Source organism: Lissotriton helveticus, chromosome 6 (assembly GCF_964261635.1).
Source record: "Lissotriton helveticus chromosome 6, aLisHel1.1, whole genome shotgun sequence".
In the NCBI taxonomy this organism is placed as follows: domain Eukaryota; kingdom Metazoa; phylum Chordata; class Amphibia; order Caudata; family Salamandridae; genus Lissotriton; species Lissotriton helveticus.
In genome coordinates this window covers 1,530,374,946-1,530,396,374 of record NC_136067.1, presented here as the reverse complement: position 1 = coordinate 1,530,396,374, position 21,429 = coordinate 1,530,374,946, and the positions used below count along the sequence as shown (strand labels likewise).

Sequence of the window (21,429 nt, the reverse complement as noted above, 5' to 3'; positions counted from 1 at the left end):
TTGGACATATTGGCGCTCTTCATCATAATAGTATTCAGAATCCGTATCCTGACATTTCACATTTAAGTCCGATGGGCTGTAGGCATCCCCATAAGGCCCATTATCATCCTCGTCGGACTCTTCATCCAATAGCAGAGTAGGAGGCAAAGGTGTTACCCACCTAGGAGAAGTCATCTCAGGGGTTATTTGATGCCTTTGTATTGAAATGCGGACTTTTTGGATCGTCGACGGACTCGTCATCGACGGTAACATCGGTGTAATCGTCGTCGGTAGAACCGTCAACGGAACAGTCAACGGAGAAAAGGATCTCGTCGACGGAGTCTTCATCGTCGACGGTGGATCAATCGTCGACGGTGTCGTCGACGAGCTCGTCGTCATCAACATCTTAGCCGTCGTTGTCGTTTGCGCCATCGACACTACCTTCGCCGTCATAATCGTCGACGTCGAGAATGTAGACACCATCGTCGACGAGCAGGAAACAGGCACTTTAAATGTCGACGAGGCTATTAAAGCTGCCGTCGTCGACGAAGTCACCGTCGACGGAGTCATAGGAGAAGTCTGGTCTTTCTTAAAAGCGGTCGTCGAAGTACCTGTTGATTTCGTCGTCGACGGACGCTGCTTCTTGTCAGGCCTTCCTTCCTGAGGGACAGTAGAAGGTTTTTTGCCGTCCTTCTTCTTCTGAGATGGTGGAGAAGTAACAGAAACATCTTTCTTTGCTTTTTTAGTTGTTTCTGACTCTGCAGCCTGTCCCTGCCTCTCCTTTTCACCTCGGTGAGGAGATTTCATGGGACTAGCCTTTTCAGACTTGTCAGAGATCTTTTCCAAGGCTTTGACTGGTGGCTCAGTAGAAGTAGAAGGGATGACCTACCCCTTTTTCTGGATCTTCTGGAGGACGCAGCAGAAGAAGAGTCCTCATCATCCGATGAAATTACCTCCTTACGAGACTTCATCTTCTGTAGCCAAGTTAACAGGCGGCCCTCTCTGTCTCTCAAAGTCTTTGTGGAGAAAGTCCTACAGATTTTACAATCTGGCCTTGTGGTCCGGGTACAAGCAGTAGATACAGTCCTCATGCTTGTCCTCCACAAACAGTCTCTTTTTTGAACAAGTAGCACAAGCTCTAAATAAAGCTTTTTTCTCCTTGTCAGACATGTTAAATTTTTGAAGAAAAAGTCAAAGAATCTAAGTTTTAGAGAAAAAACTGAGCTGAGCTCAGAGGAGACTCCCTAGCACAACGTGCGGTAGAAAAATCTGAGGCTCTGAGGTTCTCTCAGGAGGGTTCTATGGGGTGAGGCTATGCTGATTGGTTGCTGTAGAAAGTTTGGGCTCTTTTACACAAAGAGGTGGATAAGCTACAAAACGAGATGAGGCCTAGGCCTAATTTTTTCTCTTTTGTACCTTTTGCTATGGTATTTTTTATTTACAGAGGCTCCCAATCCGACGACGGGGGAATGATGCAAAGCATGGGAATCTATGAAAGTTCCAATACTGGGGTAATCAAAAGTATATAAAGAAAAGAAACAGTGGCGTCCCTGCGCACTCCTGTTTTAGGCTAATAGTGGCGTTAATCTTTTTAGTAATTTCATTATCTAGGCTGATCATTAACCTGAGTCAATTGTCTGTACGCAACATAATTATTATATACAGCAAATCAATTAGAATACCCCAGTTAAGAAATTTTTGAAACTGCAAACTATCAGTTTGCAGAATAATTTTTGTATAAAATGTTTTCAATAATTGAACGGGTGAAATTAAAATGTTGTACTCTTGTAATTATAACGGAAAACAAACCATAAAGTCCTTGATAGTGATGCTGGCTACAAAACCAAAGCTTCCTCACGGTGGCAAATGTCGGAGTTACTTGGCATCCATCTGTAGCTATAGGGGGACTGGCACAGCAGACGACACAAACAAACATGATGCAGCGTTCACTTAAGGTTGTGAACTATTTCCAAAGCCATAAACATGAATGGCTTTTAGGGTGATAAGTTACTTGAGTAGCAGCGTAAACAGCCCCTGTGTATTTTATGCAGAGAATATTTGAGGTTTCTCTCTTTAATGAAAATTCTCTGCCCATGGAACAAACATATAATCTATTTTTACATTTTGCAGCACCAGTCCTTCAGCACTTCAAATAAGGATACTAAAAGTAGGCAGAGGACACATTTTTATGCGAGAAGCGGGTGGTAGGGAGGGCTTAGTCACCTATTGTTAGTCAAACATCTAAGCTGTTGTTCGGCTACATCTAGGCCTTAAAAACTCTCCGATTTGACGTTTATACAAATCACATGTGTGCAACACAAATACATAACCAACACACAACCAATAAATAGTGTGAATAAATACCTGGATTTGTTGGCCAATTTCTAGTCCTAGTGCACTGGGATGCTTAATCTGTAAAATAAAACAAGGCTTAAAAGGTTACTTGTTTGTAATCTTAACTGACAATTGTGGGTTTTCGCTGGGAATTCAAGAACAATAGAAAATCTCTGTGCATGTGTGGCATCCTAGCAAAATTAAAAATTAACATTATTTAATTTTAAAGGAATACAAATAAAACATGCCTGTAGAGGGCAACCTTTTCTGCCTCTACAAAACAGAATAAAATGAGCCAATGAAAACAATTTAGTCATGATAAACACCACTTCTTACAGATATTGTGTATAAAAATAAACAATAAATGCTGCTCCAATGCATAGGCTATGTCATCGGAGAATATGCACGCTGTCACGAAGTATGCTGCACTGTTCCATTTTGAGTAGGACAGTCAGTGAGGCAGATCAATTTGGGGATCAGTTTAAACAATGATCTATCAAGACCATAATTAATACTGTGATCCCAATCCTGGAGGATGCCTGCACAATGTTAAAGCGAAAATACCCATGGTGAAGAGAATCACGATTATAATTACAAAAAGTTTCCTTTTATATCACAAAATGTTCTCCAATATTGATAAAAGTAGAGTACAATAGCAAGCTTTAAGCAGATTTTGGAGGTGGGAGAATGATGACATAGTAAGAAAATCAAGCACTAAGTTTGGACCGGGATGACTGTCACTTTAGACTATCTCTTCTTCAGTCAGTATCTATGTACTAATATTTAGCAAAGGTATTACCTTATCTACAGATGGCAGCCCTATAAATGTCATCAGTATATTCCTTGTACGAACCTCAGTGACAGCCTTCCTCATAGTAGAGTGAGCACTGGGTTTACTCTACGTCTCTTGGCAAGCAACGTTCAACCTAGTAACAGACTATTTGGCGGAAGCCAAACATGTACATACAGCTCTATTATTTACCAAAGGTTGCTTGGGCTTGCCTTTGCCATCAGTGTTCTTTAAAATATCATTAGGGCCCCTTCAACATCCAGGATGTGTGAGAACCTCACTGCTAAGGTGGAAGAGTTTAGAAAGAAGGTTAACTATAAAACAGTTTGACTAATGTGAAAATTCGAAAAGGCTTTTGAAAGAAAGGACATGTGGGTCCTTAGGAAATGCATAATGGGAACATTACAGTCACTTGGCCGTTTGGCTGTAATCATAACTACTTCGAAAGCAACCTTCCAGGATCGGTTTTGGAGATCTTACTCATGGGTTACTTCAAATGGGACCCATCCAACAAATCCATTCAAAGCAAAATTCAGTACAAAGTTGAAAGTCTTTGTTGACGGAGGAAATATTTTTCTAAACTATCTAAGAAACCTTTCAATCATCGTTAATTTCTAGACATTTGCAATACGCAGAAAAAAAGCTGTAAAACAGATTTAGGGAAGTGAAGAAGCTAACTGCCTGATTCATGAAGCAAAATTGCGATCGCAATAGCTGCGAAAAAGCTATTGCGAGCGCAATTGTCAAAATCGGTATTCTTGAAGAAAAAAGCGAATTCGCAAACACAGAATAGCGAATTCGCAAACTTATTCGCAGAATCCCGGCAGGAGCCCATTAGCGAATCGGAAATTGCGAGAAACCACGGATTCTGCTAATAAAAATGCGAACTCGCAATCGCTATTCAAGAAAAATCGCAAATTGCGAAAAACCCGTAAATCGCTTTTTGCGAGGCGCAAATTAAGGACAACCCAAAGCAGGTGGTAACCATCAAAGCCTAGGAAAAAAATATTTGAAAAACCGTTTACCAATCAGTAACAGGTGCTGGCCTGACCAAACACACTTAAGGAGATGCAGCAGCAGCATTAGGAGTCTCACAATGCCAGGACTCTACATGGTGGTCAGGCGGCGAAGGCTACAGCGAGCAGCACGGAGGAGACGTAGGATCCAGGAGAGGATATTCCGCCAGCGGGTCACCCTGCTGGGCCAAACCAGAGAGCAAATATACGCAAAGTACCGCCTGAATGGGCCAATGATCATCAAGCTAATTCAGGACCTTGACCCCCTGATGCAGCACCTAACAAGGCGGAGCAATGCCGTGCCCACACATGTCCAGGTATTGTGCAGCCTGCACCTTCTGGCCTCCGGGAGCTTCCAGGGGATAGTTGCCGCTGCTGGGGGGGATATCCCAGCCCACCATGTCCCGCTGCCTAAGGAGTTTCCTAGATGCAATGCTGACCAAGCTACACCCCCACATCAAATTTCCCACCAGCCAACAGGAGTTGGATGAGACCAAGCATCAATTCTACAATGTTGCGCATTTCCCACATGTGATAGGATGCATTGACTGTACCCACGTCCCCATCTGCCCACCAGCTGAAACGGAGTACATGTACCGCAACCGCAAGTCCTACCACTCCCTCAACATCCAGATGGTGTGCAATGCTAAGACATACATCACGGACATAGTGGCACAGTACCCAGGGAGCACACATGACTCCTTCATATTCCGGCACAGCGGCCTCCACACACGACTGGCCAGGGGAGACTTTGGTGAAGGACACCTACTTGGTAAGTACACTTGGCCCACAATGTTACACTGTGATGAAGTAGCTGCGCTGCACAGGCACTCACCCTCTGCTCCTCTCATTCAGGTGACAGTGGCTACGCCCTCCGTGAATACCTTCTCACCCCATACCTCAACCCTGCTACACCACAGCAACGGCGCTACAATGTAGCACACATACGCACAAGGAATTGCATTGAGAGGACATTTAGGCTACTAAAGAGCAGATTCCGCATACTGCACAAGACTGGTGGGGCCATGTACTACAGTCCTGATGTGTGCTGCCGCATTGTGGCTGTGTGTGCAATACTACACAACATTGCTACCAAGCGCCGGATACCTGTAGAGATCTCTGGCAGTGAGTCGGAAGGGGACGACCGGCCAGCTGCACATGTGCGTCATGCACGCGGGGAGAATTCAGCTGAAGGACACAGACGCCGCAACCACATCACAATGAACAGTTTCTAGTGCACCCACTCCCCTCACCCAACAATTCACAAATGCATGCCAATGGAAATAATGACAGGAGGCCGATGTACGATGCTAAAATAAAATTATTGTTGAAGGCACAATGATAATGACTTTTTGCAATTCTTAACATGTGAGCAGTATTGCGCCATACTGCTCTTAATCATACACAGGACATGCTTCTATCATCAGCATGTCCCTGCCAATGGACAGTAAAGTCAAGTGCGCCTCCGGCGCGCGGCACCCAATCGCCTTTCAGGCTCATCCTCTGGGACGGCACGTGAACCTGCAGTGGGCCTGCTGCTGCGGCGTAGCACACCAACCTGTGAGGCAGACAGGCTGCTGACACTGGAGTTCCCCTCACTAGTGTCGTCCCCACCACCATTGGCTGGGCCGGTTGGATGAAGTGCCAGTACGGCACTGGTCACCTGCTCTAAGACTCGCGCCACATCCTCGCAGCATTGCACCATCCGCAGCTGCATAGCTAGGGACCGACGTGAGAGCTGGGAGGTGGCATTACCAATGACATAGTTCGAGCGTGTGTAGGCAGATAGCCGCGTAAGTAGCTGGCGGTGGCGGCGGTGTTGCGCTGCGAGATGATGGCCGCAGTGTTCGCCTCCATAGCAGCTGTCATCCGCTCTAACCTGTCCGACACATTTGCGACATTGCGGCCAATGTTGTGGAGCTGGAGTTGCATTGCCCCTTGGCGTCGTGCCTGCAGTTGATGGATGCGCAGCATCTGGCGCTCTATGCTCAGCCCTGGCACGCGCACAGCCATCCCCCTCCTGCCGCTGCGTGCTGTGCTCTGCTGGCAAACCCTGCCATGCCTGCTGTGCTGCCTGGCCACAGTGGGTGTGCGCACTGTCACCGCACTAGCAGCACCAGATGTTGAGGGCCCCGCTGGTGGTGGTGTTGCGGTTGACAATGGTGCAGCGCCTGATGGTGCTGGCGCAGATGGTGGTGGTCTGGCAGCAGGGATTGGTGCAGCGCCTGATGGTGCTGGCGCAGACAGATGGTGGTGGTCTGGCAGCAGGGATTGGTGCAGCGCCTGATGGTGCTGGCGCAGATGGTGGTGGTCTGGCAGCAGGGATTGGTGCAGCGCCTGATGGTGCAGGATGTGTGGCTGTTGGCACCTCCTCTGCATCCTCTGGTGCCTCGTCTATGAGCAGCCTGTCGCTGTCGCTGCTGTTGTTGTCAGCGCCACCTGTGAGGGGAAGTGGACGTGGATTAATTGCATGTATCTGTCACACGTGCAGTTGCTACATGCATGCTGGCTGACATTCCCTGACTGGCTGTGGCATTGCGTACTTTGGGACATGTCTGGCTGCATTGGGGTTTTTGTACATTGTGGGCAGACTACATGTCCCACAATGCTTTTGGGCATGACCTAATGTGCATGGATTGCATGACTTGGGTTGATTATGGGAGGCTATAGGGTCATGGCCATTGTCAGGGGACAGGGTCGCAGTCGCATGCCACTTACCTTGGCTGTCTTGGGTGGGTCGGGATGAGTCCAGAGTGATGACCCCTATACACGCCTCTGGCTCAAGTGTGTCCTCCACACGGTCCTCCAAGGGGGTGTTGGGAGGGACTGTAGGATCTCCACCTCCAGTAGCCAGGGTCTCGCCCAGCCTCTCTGCCACCCTCTCATTGGCACGACCTCGGAGGTCGTACCACCTCTTTTTGAGCTCCTCAAGCGACCTGTGTGTCACGCCCACAGCGTTGACTTTTGCGCCGATCCCCAGCCACAGTCGGCGTTTCTCTGCTTCAGGCACCCTCCTGGAGTCCTTTCCAAACAGTTTTGGGTGGTTTTCTACCACTCCCTCTATCAGGTGCTCCAACTCCTGCTCACTAAATTTGAGCTTCCGCTTGCGCCCGGTGTCACTGTGCCCTAGTGCTGCATCCTCTGACATTGCTGCAGTCACAAAAGTGAGGATTTGAAAGTTTGGAGGTGTTCTGGAAGGAGCTCTGTGAGAAGCAGCCTCGAGATCTGCCTCACTGTTCTGTATGGGGTGGGAACTGCCTGCTTCCTGGTTGTGAGGTCATCACTGTGCTCGAAATGCGACTTCCCGTTTTTGCGATCTCGCTACTTGCGAGATCGCATTTAGCGATCTCGCAAATTGCGATATCGCAATTCCTACATGGATTTTGACGGAAATAGCGATTTTCCTGCGATTTTTCAAAATCGCTAACGCTTTTTGCGGCCGCGTGCGAATCGCTTTATATTCTCGCAGATTTTGATGAATGCCGGCATGCGAATTCTAAATTGCGATTCGCTGTCACTCGCAATTTAGAATTCGCAGAAATCGGTTTTCATGAATCAGGCTGTAAGTCTTTTCTTGGCAGGTTCTTGAGATTGCAAATACCACATTTATGAATAAAGATGTTTAAGAAAGTTTAACATAACCTAACAGCATATAATTGTAAATTATCAAATAAACAAAGATTCAAAGTGAGACTGTCCAGATGAAACCATTGCAAAAGCAAGTGTTCGCATCGCTAAGAATGACTATATGGGAATATGAATCTTTTAATAAATAAAAATAAGAACAACACGTGAATGATTATTTCTCCACATTTACTGCACCTATAGCAGTAAAAATGCAGATACAATGTTGGTGCACCAAAATTTGGTCAAACATCCACAAAATGCCTTGTCTTTGACGGACAGCTCTTCCAAGCAATGGAAACCAATGAAACCCCCATGAAAGCCAGTGGCTGATTCGGCTGACCCAAAGCCTACTTTTCTCTGTACTCACTCTAAAACACACATTTTTGAAAGATACTTGTAACATGCAGTCTTCCAAATAACTACAGCTTACTGTAGTGAGACTTAAAAACTAATATTGCTATATGCTGCTATAATCAACTCAATTGCAGGCTAACATTGAAAAGTGAACCAATAACACTTATTGAAATGTCAAAAACATGCTCATTACCCTTCTATGATCCAGCTGCGAATTATGCAGTAGCACTGGAGTCATGTTTGGATATAGTTTCAGCATAACTCCAATATCCCTGCAAGGTGAAGAAAATAAAAATACATGTTTTTGAGATTTTTGCTTGCTTTACGTGTTCATTGCGTTTCTAACCTATATTTATTGGTGGCAACATAAACCAGAGGGTGCCCAGTTCTCACACTGTTCCTCAGCTCCTTTTAAACTAGGATAACACATCCTGATGACCTCAAACAGAGTAAAGTTCGTCACAGGTTCTTCCCACCCTCCTGCCCTTTTGTGAGAACACGTCCATTTCTGGGCTAGAGTAGAGACTGTCTTTTCTAGGCTAGAGTAGAGATTGAGAACCCAGTGCAGTTTAAATGCGTATATGTGGTAATATGACCTTGTTTCCGAACACATGCCTCAAAAACGGCACAGAGAATCTCAATTTCACATGAATCCTGTTTTGGAATTGGTGGATTACCCACTTCCCCTATTAACATTCAAAAGGCAGGCTTGGGGGCAGAGCCCAAGCATTACCTATGAACAGAAGGAAGTTTTTTGCGATGCAAGAATGCAGTCCCACATATGTTGTGAAGTTTCTAAACACTGTTTTTACCCACTCAGCTCTTTACCAACATAGGTGAACAAAACAGCAAAACATGCATAGAAGTTTAATAACTATGTCCAACAACCTGATTGGAGTGATTTTATTTACAATTGAGGCTGATGTCTCCAGGCCTTTCAACTGTAATTGGTTGAGAAGATCACATTACGTAAAAGATGCTATTTAATTAATTATTGATCGATAAATCAACTCTGGGCAAATAAAAAAAAAGGAAAAACACACACACATTGTGCAAAGTGGGGAAACCATAAGGAAAAGGGAGTTTTACTTTGAGCATGAGACATTATTTAAGTGAGTTTCAGGTCACCAGGGCTCATGGGGTAACATAAAATACCATGTAGAGACAAGCAATGCGCTCTGTGCACTGCTTCGATTAACACAATTATTTCGTTCTAAACCTACAACGCCCCAAAATTTGAATACACTTTCTCTGGGAATTAAAAGGTATTGTTGCTTCTGGAATTAGGCAAAATGCAAGACCACACAGTACATTAGAAAAGGCAAGTGCCTAAAGAATTACCTGATTTCGGTGATGGTAGCTGTATAAACTGCTCCAAACTCTAACTGATGATCTTGCTGCAGAAGAAAACACAACATTACAAAAAAGGAAGCATGGTCGCCAGAGAAACGTAAAAACTCAATGTAACTCAATGAGACCCAAAATGAATTTTCTAACTCACATCATCTTTGCAAGCTTCACTGATGAACTCTTGAGCTTCGTGCATGGCAGCAGGAGTTGGAGCAAATACAGAAAATGTCTCTTCATCCAGCTGGCTTACAGTCACCCCTAAAGAGATCGAGAGGTAAGCAGATGATAGAAAAGCAACAATGGGACTGCACAATCACTTGAAGGAGGGAGCAGAGGATAGCAGTACATTTAATCACCACTTGCCTAAAAATAAAGATATCTCACAGTGCCATGCTGAATTACAGATTTTTTAATATGAAACATCACAAAATAAACTGCTGGATATCATGTTAAAAATCACTTCAGTGTAGAAGTGTAAAGTCTGAAAATCCCCATGATGTACTGCGTTTTTTAGCAAGATCATGCAGTCTTCAAGAACAAAAAACAAGCTGCCTATGGAGCATTCTCTATTTTCCTCATCACACATATAGGCCAATGAGTAAAATGTGTGCCTAGTCCCATACAATCATTTCGCACAATGTTTTATTTATTGTATGCTGTCTGAATGTAAAGTTACCAAAGCATGGAAAGAGTAAGCACAAAAAAACTTCCTCATTGAAAGTACTCTTCTCGTTGGCAGGACAGAGGCTGTCCTCTCACACAAACACAGGTATTACAGAGCAGAGCATTTTCCTATAAGCGAATCAAGAGAAAGGCATAGAGAGCAAGCCTGTCTTGTGGACAGAAAATAGATGTGGGCAATTAATTTGTCCAGGGCAAAATTTCTACCGGGAAGTTCTCTTCTTTAGATCGCTTGTCCTAAGGTTAGAGGAAATTCTAAGGTAACGATTTTCTGCATGCCACTGAGAGAGTACTTTAATCAGAGATTTGTCTATCACTTTCACTACTACAGGTTTTCTTTGTTGAGCAGGTGAATCCTGCAAAAGTCATACATTTCTACTATCGAGCTTTACAAGGTTAAGCAAAAAGTACCCCAGTAGATATGTTACATAAAATTGTACAGAACTAGTATACAGACACAGAGACGGGTTTCAAATATGTGGACCAAGTTTCTGAGTCTATTAAAAAAAGAAAAGAAACATACATATGAATTGTTTCCCATTAGGGATATTCTTTTCGTACACTGAATACCCCACCCTGTTCCCCAGACCCCCGGCTTGAAAAAATACAATTCACCAGGTCAAAGGGTGATGTCTTCAGAGGAAAGCAACAGAAAAGCACCTCAAAACTGAGTAGTTGCTTCAGTCTGCAGAAGATGGAAGCTTGCACCAAACCATTGGTGCAAGGACAATTACAGTGCAGGACTGTCATTTTGTGGCATGGTTGAAGAATATTTAAGTGTATGATTTCGCTGCCAGAGAGCCTAGAACCTTTTTTAAGTTTTCAGGTCTATAACTTGTGGCAGACGTGAGCCAAGTCTTATCAGCATATTTGCTGACTTATACCCACTAGCCATTTTTGATTTTTTAAGACAATTTAAAAAAAAATATTTCTAATTAGTCAGATAGCATTTTTTTAACAACCACAGTGCTGGAGAGGCGTTACTGCAATATCCACATTCAGGGATTAAATCAATGGTTTGGTTTAATCCTTACTGTTGGACCTGGTCCTTTCTGCAGGGTTATCCCCAAACATTTTGCCTTCTTCCTCTAATTATGTCTGACCTGTTCGTGTTGGTTTTAGGACTCTGGGAACTTTTACTACTGATAATCAGTGCTAAAGTGCCTATGCTCTCTGTTTAAATTGTATTGATGATTGGTTTATCTATGACGGCATATGTCATTTACTAGTAAGTACCTAGCAAAGGGCACCAGAGGTGCTCTGGGCCTGTAAGTGAAATGCACTAATTGTGCCACTCACATAAGTAGTCTTGCAAACAGGTCTCAGATCTGCCACTACAGTGTCTGTGTGTGCAGTTTTGAACTGACATTTCGACCTGGCAAGTGCACCCACTTGCCAGGCCCAGACCTTCCCTTTTACTACATATAAGGCACCACTAAAGTAGGCCCAAGGTAGCCCTATCGACAGGGTACAGTGTACTTAGAAGGAAGAACATGTGCTGTTGTGTTTTACATGTCCTGATAGTGAAAAATTGTAGATTTTGTTTTTCACTATTGCAAGGACTATCTCTCCCAGAGAGAGATTAAAGATTGCCTTGAAATATCTTTTAAGTATAATTTCCCATTCGGAACAGGTAGAGATTTAGAAGTTGGGGTCTCTGAAGTCACAATTTAAAAATAAATCTTTTTGTGAAGTTGGTTTTTAAATTGTGTGTTTGAAAAGTGCCGCTTTTAGAAAGTGGGCATTTTCTTGCTTAACCATTCTGTGCCTCTGCTCTGTCACCCTAACCCACGTTTTGGGTTAGGGTGACAGTTTGGCTCTTGTGCATTCACTCTAGACAGTCACACAAAGGGAACTGAGGCGTGCCGTGCATATCCTGATGGGCCATCACCAAGGCTGCTGGACCTTCCTCAGCTAGAGTGGTGAGAGGAGTTGTCACTGACACCTGAATAGGGCTGTGCCTGTCCTTACACAAAGCTGTCTCCACCCCTCTGTAGTACGCCAGGAGCCAGGTCAGTGAAAGGCAGGGTCTTGTGCATTGGTAAGACTTTGCCTATTTCAAAGGCAGAAAGGGGTATAAGCATTGGACCTCTGGTACTTTCAAATCAGAACACTTCTGGAGTAAAGGACATTCTTTCTGCCAGGAAGAAGAGCTCAATGCTGTAGGAGGGACTGCCACTCTACCTGTTGCTTTGTTGTGCTGTCCTGGTGCTTCTGTCCTGGGGTGAAAGGACTGGACTTTGCATTCTACATCCTGCTTCCCAGGTTCTCCAAGGGCTTGTGCATGCTTGCCTTCTGTTATAAAGTCTCAGGGCCATCAAAGCATTCACCTACCAGTGCCTGGGCTCTTCTGCTGAGAGCCCCGGCTTGCCAAGTGGTGTCAAATCCAGTTCTTGGGCCCTTGGAAGTTACAAAAGGTGAGAAAATCCACCCATCGACTCTCAGTTGTCGTTTTCTCAACACAGCACTGGTGTGCGGCTAAAAATCAACGTATCACCAATGTGCAGCTAAAGAATCAATGGAGCACCTGCTGTGCAGTTGAAAAGACACTGCAGACTTAGTCCCGAGCACCATGTCACTGACATCCGTGGCACCCGCTCCCACTCAGCCTCTGCTTTGCGGCTGAAGAATCGAGACATCCCCTGCTTCACGGCTGTGAAATTGACGAAGCACTAGCTTGCTGCCGCCACATCGCGTCTGGATTTTGGATCGTACTTTGACATTGTCTCTTCATCGACATTTGCCCAACAGTAAGGAACCGAGGCCGTGTGTCCAGAGATCGACGCATCACCACTACTTCAAGTAAGGAACCAACGCATCACCTCCCCTGCATAGCAGTAAAGAACTGACATCACCTGCCCTGGCAGTAAGAAACTGACAAAACACCTCACCTGGGAGTAAGGAACTGAAGCTTTGTTTTTTTTTATGATGCCCCACATCCCCTGTGCCTTTTTTCGTCTTTGAATTTTGATGAATCCCAGGTACTTTGTGCTAAAAAGGACGCATACATAGATATGTATGGGCTACATTTGCCTCACCTTTGAAAAGTTATATATTTACTTGAGTATGTTGGATTTTTGCCATTTTTTTCTTGTTTTATTCCGATAAATAACGGTTGTTTTTCTAAGCTGGTGTGGACTCCTTTTGTAGCATTTTTCACTGTGTGTGTATATACAAATGCTTTACACATTGCCTCTGAGATGAGCCTGACTGCTCCTGCTAAGCTACCAAAAGGGTGAGCAGGGGTTATTTTAGCTGTGTCTCTAACACTTCCACTTCAACCATTACTTGTAGCTGAAGCAGGGCTCAAAATATCATAAAAATGTTACTAGACCTCCAGGTCTAGTAACTTGAATAATCTACTCCACCTAACTGTAATGTACTTGACCTGTGAACTGGTCACAAATTGTGTGATCCTCTGTAAATAATTTGTCTTATAAAGCCGCCTTTTTCTTCATTATCACATAAGAGAGCATCTTCAAATATGGAAGTTCACTATTTCTGATGTATCAAAAAACTCTTTATTTACTGGACTAAACATTTGCTCCATGTGTAATAAGAACAAAGCCTACATACAATTATCACATGGGCAGAAGCAGGAATATTTCCCAGTTCATGTTTAAAAACTCACTTTTCATAAATATATTACTAAAGCATGATGTGGTAGTGCACTGTCATTTACACATAGAACATTTTCCATTTAAATGGCCATAAAACTTTCCCACTAACATGTCAATTTACTGATAAACCCTTTTAAAAGTGTAAATGAATTTTTTAAGTACCTGCAATTTCCTCTGTATGATTGTTTGCTGTATATAAGGCAGCTCTCTCTCAGAATTTCTGCCCTCCCCCCCCCCCAATATCATAAATCAATTTCTGCTTGTGTGCGATCTTTCCACTTTTATAGAATGGAAAATTAAAGAGGTCTCATATTTCATACTAGTTAATTCCATAGGGATCACCAAATGGTTTGCAAATGTCTAGGTGTGATAGAAATTATTGCTGATTTTTCTATACATGAATTAAATGCTACAAACAGTCTAGACGTGAAAGCAAATTAGACCAGAGTTGAGACGAAAAAATATATTCTGGTTTACCAGTGAATTCTCATGAAATATATAATATATACATATATCCATATTAAGCATGAGAGTGCTGACTGCTCTTCAGAGCTCGATCGTGGAGTAGACCACCTTTTCCTGGATAGGCCTAATGTGGTCAGATTAACATTCCAATTGCCCAGATAGCAATGACATCTGCGCTAACTCAGTTCAATTAACTTTATTCGGTTTACGTTAAAACCATAAAATTCATAATCACATCCAGCAAAACTGTAAAACAATAGATCTTACAAACAAATGCTAATTTATCATGAACAGCAATACATAACTACAGATTGATTCTGTCTCTTGACAAGTGTTACTTATTTTTAAAATTCGGATGGGCTGAGCTAACTCAATTTCTAACAATTAGAATGTCATAGGATCATCTATATTCAGCTTTCAATTGATGGCATGCAATATCATTCTATTCTACATTTTCAGAGTATCAACTATCCATTTACCCACTGTGTCAAATTTCCACAGAGAACAAGGCAGATTATGACACTTAAATCACCGACCTCCTAATTGTAGTTTCTCATAGGGAGAGTGCCATGACCAGCCCCAATGTGTCTGCACCAATACCGCCTTACTGTATGATATTTATTTCTTGCAATAATAAAATACCAGATTTAGGCTCTTGAATTAGGTTACAATTGCCCCCATTTCTTTAAAGTGTTAAAAGAATCAATTAACCTTTCACCTTATCATCAAATTCTTTTTTGCCATTGGGACCAATGTTCCCACTAATTATTTTTCTCTGTGTGCGGTAATAGCATGTTTGTGTGCACACATTTCCTGACTTTGTGCGCAATTGACAATTGTAATGAACCACTGTGGCGTGATCATAGGCAGTGTTCTATTATGCCTTATTGAAGTTACAGCAGTACAAGGCCACACAAAAGGCAAACAAACACTTTACTCTGTCAAATACCAATAGTAACACCATTTACTTGCAATTATGATAACAACAGCTGCAGAAGCACAATATTTTTCAATAACTGGGAGGCTGTCTCAGTGAGTTAAATGTTTGCCACTAACATAAATGCTGATCTGCAGTGCTTGAGCCTAGGTAGGCTGATTTAGGACCCGATTAGAGCTCAGCAGTTGGGTTAGTCCGTCACAAACATGACGGATATCCCGTCTGTCATATTACAAGTGCATCTTTACCCATGGTACTTGTAATATGGCGGGCAGGATAACCATCACATTTGTGATGTAGTAACCTGTCCACCAGACTTTAAATCAGGCCCCTAATCTTTCATGTACAGCACTAACAAATGGTTGGAATATGGTATCTAGCACTAGGTCACAAGCAAGTTATCTTTGTAAAGCTACACTCAAATGAAATAGCATGCTGTGTGAAAGGGTAAGTTCTGAAAGAGAAGTCTTCACTTATTACCAGGGCAACTGGAATTATCTGACTGGAGAGGGCCAAATTATGCAGCGGGATGAGTACATTTTTCAGCAAGATAAGGCAAATTATGCAGCACAATTCTGCACTTTTTTAATAGTATTACTTCATTATTTTGTCAGTTTTAAACTTGGTAACACTGTCTGGGCATTGGTTGCACCTCATTAGGTCAATTTTAATATCCAAATATAGCAATAAGCAACACAAAGGTGACCGGCCCAGCTTTGGAAAGAGCCTTCCAGGGTGCTGCAACACGTGTCACTGCATTTTTAGTAACTGTTGAGCAATTTGACCTAGAACCAAACTTTTTTTTGTTAAAACCTGAAGATTACGCAACAGATGATAGATTATGTGGCAAATGCTGCAAATCTCTAATTATGCAAAAATTGCAGAAGCCACACAATCGCATAATTCCAAAAGCCCTGCTTATTACTGTGTAAATCTAATTCTATTACTGTGTAAAACTGACCCTACGGATAAGTGAGAGTGGGAACGTCATGGCATTTGCACCAGGCATTGTATTTGTTTTCTTTCTCTTTCAAAATCAGAAGAGACTCCCTTCACATTGGCAAATCATGTACCTAAAGAACCTAGCAACAACTCCTAGAAAGATAATGTTCAAAGACACCACAAACAATTATAACATTGGTCTGCAAAATAGGCTAATCAGTGGTTGAAAAATGAATAAGGCATGCAGGTGCTAATATAAGGTTCATGCATGTTAATGCATGCATCAAGTACATTTAAGGTCTGGCCCAGGGCCAGCTTTCGCTGCCTCGGAAGCATAATTTTAAAAAAAATCATAAATAAATAGTTATCAAATTATGGCAATTGTGAATGTGTAAAAACCCAAAGTTCTCAATTAAGGTGTCCCTTATGGCTGGATTCTTTTATTTAATATCTACATGCACCCTCTGGCCTAACGGTTGAAGAAAGGGGCTGCAAAATTTTATATGTACATAGAAGACACAGAATTGATCTTTGGGGTTGTTATGAACCAATATAATACTTCTTTCATAGCAGGGAGTCTTTTGGTATGCTCATGGATGTCACAGAAATGCTTGAAACTTATTCCATCTGAGCTGCCAATTATTTCTGAGGGCACAGGTGCCCTGGATTTGTCTGACCTGGCCTTCCATGATGGACCCCGTCCTCCTCCTACACAACAATCCATTATTTGGGAACCTATCCTGATGTTAACTTATATTTGGCCCTCATGCTTCCAAGATTTCAAGCATCTGCTTTTTCCATTTGAAAACTACATGAAATACTCTACCGGTCACACATAATAGATTCCATGTTTCTCTGATCCACGCATATGTGCAGTCTCGCCTCTTATATGGCAATGTGACTTATCAGATGGTGACTAATCACTGAAACAATGCGGCTGCCCGTTTGATTTGCAGGGTTCCAAAATACCAAAATATTTCACCTTTCTTAAAACAATTACATAGGCTTCTGGTCCATTAAAGAATTGTTATCTAGTTCATAGTGCATAGAGCTGATTTCCAACACCTTCCCGCATTTTATTGCATTCAAATTCTGCTGGGACAGGCACCCCCTGAGTGAAGGTAGAATGATAAGTTTCTTCTCACAATCGCTAGAACTGTCATCTTCGGCAACAGCGCCTTCTGAATTGCAGACAGTAGGAATAATACTTCTATAGCCATATCCGTTAATTCAAAATCTTCACTTATTATACTTGAAAACTTACTTATTTCTTAAATTAACTGTGCTGTAGTGGTGCTGGATAAGTAAGCTTTACATAGCATAACATACTTTGACTTTAAGTCATACCTCTTAATCATTTGGTCTGTTCGGCTCTCATTCATGTTATTTTCACCCATCACAGCATTCAGCAAAGGGCAATGTGTCAACCCATTGCAACCACTAGCTCTCCTGCAATGGCATCATTTCGCCTGTTCACATGTGCACATCTACTTCAAAAGAATGGTGTTTCATTGACTTGGCTGGTGCACCAATAATTTTTCCTTCGCTAATACTTTTTATATTCCATTCATTATCTTGATTATTTAAATCCTTGTGCGTTTTAAATAGGTGTTCGGATTGCTGCAATTCAAACCCAATAGTCCCTTTCTTTGTGCAAATGAGAATCATATTTTCCCATTATGTACATAACTAAAACGGGGTCTCCGAACCTGTACTATGTACACAAGCTAGAAAATGCTGCTACTGTTTAGTTAAAATATGTGCAATTTAAATGTTTGTAATTTGAACATTTGTATTGCAATCATATGGTTGCCACGCTTGGGTGGTGTCTCTTTGTCTGCTTATTTTTGTAGCACATGCAATTGCATTTGCTTGTAATATATACATATATTTATTAATTGACCCTTGCAGCAGCTCACCAAGGCCAGAACCAATAGACTTTTGGATTTGCTTGTCTTTTTTAAATAATGGCATAACATTTTTAAATCTATAAAATGTAAAATACCCCATTTAGAAATAGCACCTGATTTTACCTTGTTCATAAGCCCAATGTTAGAGAGAGCTGAGAGAAACAACAAATGGTACAGGGCAGCTGAAAGTTATTTTGTTGAAGACAAAATGTCTTTTTGAGCAATTTTTGTAATTGAAACTGTACAGGCCTTACTGCCCGAGACAGAGGATGATTTGGGCGCACTTACAGGAAAGTTGAATTTTGAAAAGCAGGGTCAGTACCTGCATCACAAAGGCACGCAATTTAAACATTTGTTTATCTTTGATGCGGCCTGATATGGGGTGGGTGACGGTCATAAACCGGTGGAGAACTGTTTATGTAATGTTGAATGAAGTTTTTGAGAGCTGTAGTTTAGAGGAATTAATGGCCCAATTGAGAGTGATAATTGCTTTGTGTTCAGTTTGACTTAAGTGCGCGGCTTCAGGGTCTTTGTGCGAGGCAGGAAGGCAGCATGTGCGCGGGGCACAAGCGCGCACTTAAGAGGGAACATAGATTGGGACTATGCCTAGCAACTGAATTATTTACCACTGCTCAGTGGTAAATAAATGATTACCGTATTCACAATGTTAATTTGAAAGGTTTTTCATCATAATGGATACCCTGCTGACCATAATCAATAACAAACAAAAAAATGCTAGGAACACCTATCCTTAAGCCTCGACATTGGTGAGGCCAGGAAGACTGGATTCTAATGATGTACCTCACAAGAGTGTTAATTCGACTATATTTTAGTGCTAGTCTAATTACACAAAATGAGAACATTTTGAGCTCCCTATCGCATTTCTTTTAACTACTCTTACAGGTTTCTTAACAGCATGTTATTTTAATAGTTTTTATGCCTCTTTATTTATTTGGATGTTTTAATTGGAATTTTCCAGTCACAATATAGGGTGGTTAGTTCATAGTTAGGTCATTTAACTAATTAAGTGTTATTCTAATGTCAACATCCGAATACTTTAGTGAGCTGTTGTGAATGTATCTAGGACCCTATTTAAATATTCCCGATTCATGCCCTTATGTGGTTATAACAAAACATATCCTTATAAAGGCATAGGAATCATATCAATATTTAGTCATAGCCAATGCAGTCCAAATACGGCAAGGCTACTGCCATAGACTCCTAGAAAGTACAACGCCTTCTTTAAACAAACCAACCTCCAGCAGCCCGGGAAATCCCCCTGCTTTTCTTTTGATTTGAACAAGAACTCCTGGAGTCCAGAAAGAACTGTAAGTTCTTAGTGACGTCTTATGTCCAACCTTACGTCAAACTCGGCACCTTCCAGGTATAAATATGCCAACGTTGCATTATGCAAACACACAGTGGTTTGGAGCAGAGCGGCTATCTACTTGCCCGAAGCCCAGCTGATGCGAGACCCGAAGGAAGCCGACCCTCCCATTTGACGCACTGAGAGAGACGCTGTCTTTTCTCTTGCCGAGAAATCTAGCTCCAGTGTTTCCAGTCACCCTTGCGGGTTTCTGGGAGATCGAGTCCTGAGAACGAGATACAAGACCTCCTTCATTCTATAACCAAGGTACGGAGCTGATTAAATCCTTAAGAGAATTCTTGATTCAGATTCTTGGCAAAAACTAACTTAACTTAAACTGCAGCTCACTTACTCCTTTCCACGTACTAGGCTTAGGTTAGGTACACCGGGGTAGGCGTATCTTAGAAGCACCAGCTGAGTACGTTTAGTCAATGATTTTATGTATGTATATATTTTATCCGTTTTAAGTATCATATGGCTCAGAAACCATATAAATGCTTTTACAGTATTATTTCATAATACTCCTTTTACTGTACGCACTTTACTTCATGACAAGTATTGCAATTGTGGCAATTCACTTCTCTTGCACGAGAAAGGAGGACTGCTCAATAAATAACTTTTATTGAAAACGCCCGTCTTTCTATTTCTCTGCACTCTGGTGAAACTAAGTATGCACGATTGACTGAGTGAAATAGCTGTCTATTGTTTTCACACGACTCTGGAGATATACTCCTTATTCTGGAGGGAGCAAAGTTGCCATGTTTATGCGGTTGTCAGAAACTAATCCCTTCTTGTCTAATCAGGAAAGTTAACTCCTTCCTGTTTATTCGAGAAAGTTTCTAGTGACCTCTGAGCTAGCTGGCATTCATAATTAAGTCTAACATATTCAGTAGAGTCCTAGTCGACCTCAGTCCTACGTCTAAACTATCGTTTATGTTATTCCAATGCGCAGAGCCTATTGGGAATATAGGAACTACACTACAGAGCAGCACCACCCCACTCCTTGAACATCAAAACAGCAATATTCATCAATAAACTCATGTAGTAAGTGAAAGTAATCACACTATATATGGTGGCAAAGCATCAGATGAACATAGAATATCAATTATCTCCATATGGTTAATTCCTTGGCAGCTTGATGATCAGATCATATTTCAAGCATGTGAAGCTCTTCAATTTATTGAGTGCTGAAAAATATCCCTGAACTACTTCTAAAATTGAAGGCGCTTCCTTTTATAACCAGTGAAAAGCAATCCTACACCTGGCCAATACTAGCCATATCATGCAAATTTATATTTAATTTTCTGTTGTATTTTTTTAGATTTGCAGTTTAGAGACTACTTGTTCCAAATTTCTCTGTATGACTGGTGAATCATATTCTGGTGATCTGTTAGCAATCACATTAAATTACGAAGTGCATTGTACACAAAGGTGTTGCATCCACTGACTTAGTCTCCAAGTTGATGTTCAGTACATTTCGCAGCCAAATTAAAAGAATGTGTTTTTTTATGAGTAAACACTTTCTGGTTGCAGGAAGAATCATTTCAACCACAACATAAGTTTGAAACTTTAGAATAATTTCCCACTGCTTAATGATATACTTTTATATTTGACAGAATGGTTTATGGCAGAACTGGTTTATGGCAGAGCCGTTGAATTCTTTATCAAACTCTAAATATGTATCAATAGCTTACAGGCTCTGAAAATCTTAAAGATTATTTGAATGATCCACTAAAATGTAGAATTTCCAAAATTTCAATGACACTTATATTGTTTATATTTGTTTAATGTTCAAGCCAGCCTAGACTCAATTCCAGAACCCCATCTTCTTTTAAAAGGAATACAATGCCTATGTATCTTTCTGGGAGGCCAATAAGTTGCCTAGCTGGGAACATACTTCATCTATTAGGTTTTTCATTGCTATCAGTAGAGCTTCCAAGTGATGGAGCCTAGAACAAACATTGGTATCAGTTGAAAGTTCACTTCAGACTGTCCGCTTCTTCATTCTCTTTCCCAGAATCACTGATATTTGAATATGAATCCAAACCGAATATGCTA

At 42.0% G+C, this 21,429-nt stretch overlaps 1 protein-coding gene across 1 annotated transcript in view; it reads right to left on the bottom strand.

The window, feature by feature from the left end:
* The window catches only part of PNPT1 (polyribonucleotide nucleotidyltransferase 1), a 326,983-nt gene that overhangs the window by 27,404 nt on the left and 278,150 nt on the right, over window positions 1–21,429 (bottom strand). The window contains exons 24-27 of the mRNA XM_078649311.1: window positions 9,602–9,708; window positions 9,442–9,497; window positions 8,294–8,372; window positions 2,344–2,391 (exon numbers count right to left, since the gene is read on the bottom strand). Coding sequence (XP_078505437.1) covers window positions 2,344–2,391; window positions 8,294–8,372; window positions 9,442–9,497; window positions 9,602–9,708 — 290 coding nt within the window. The remainder of the gene's footprint in view (window positions 1–2,343; window positions 2,392–8,293; window positions 8,373–9,441; window positions 9,498–9,601; window positions 9,709–21,429) is intronic.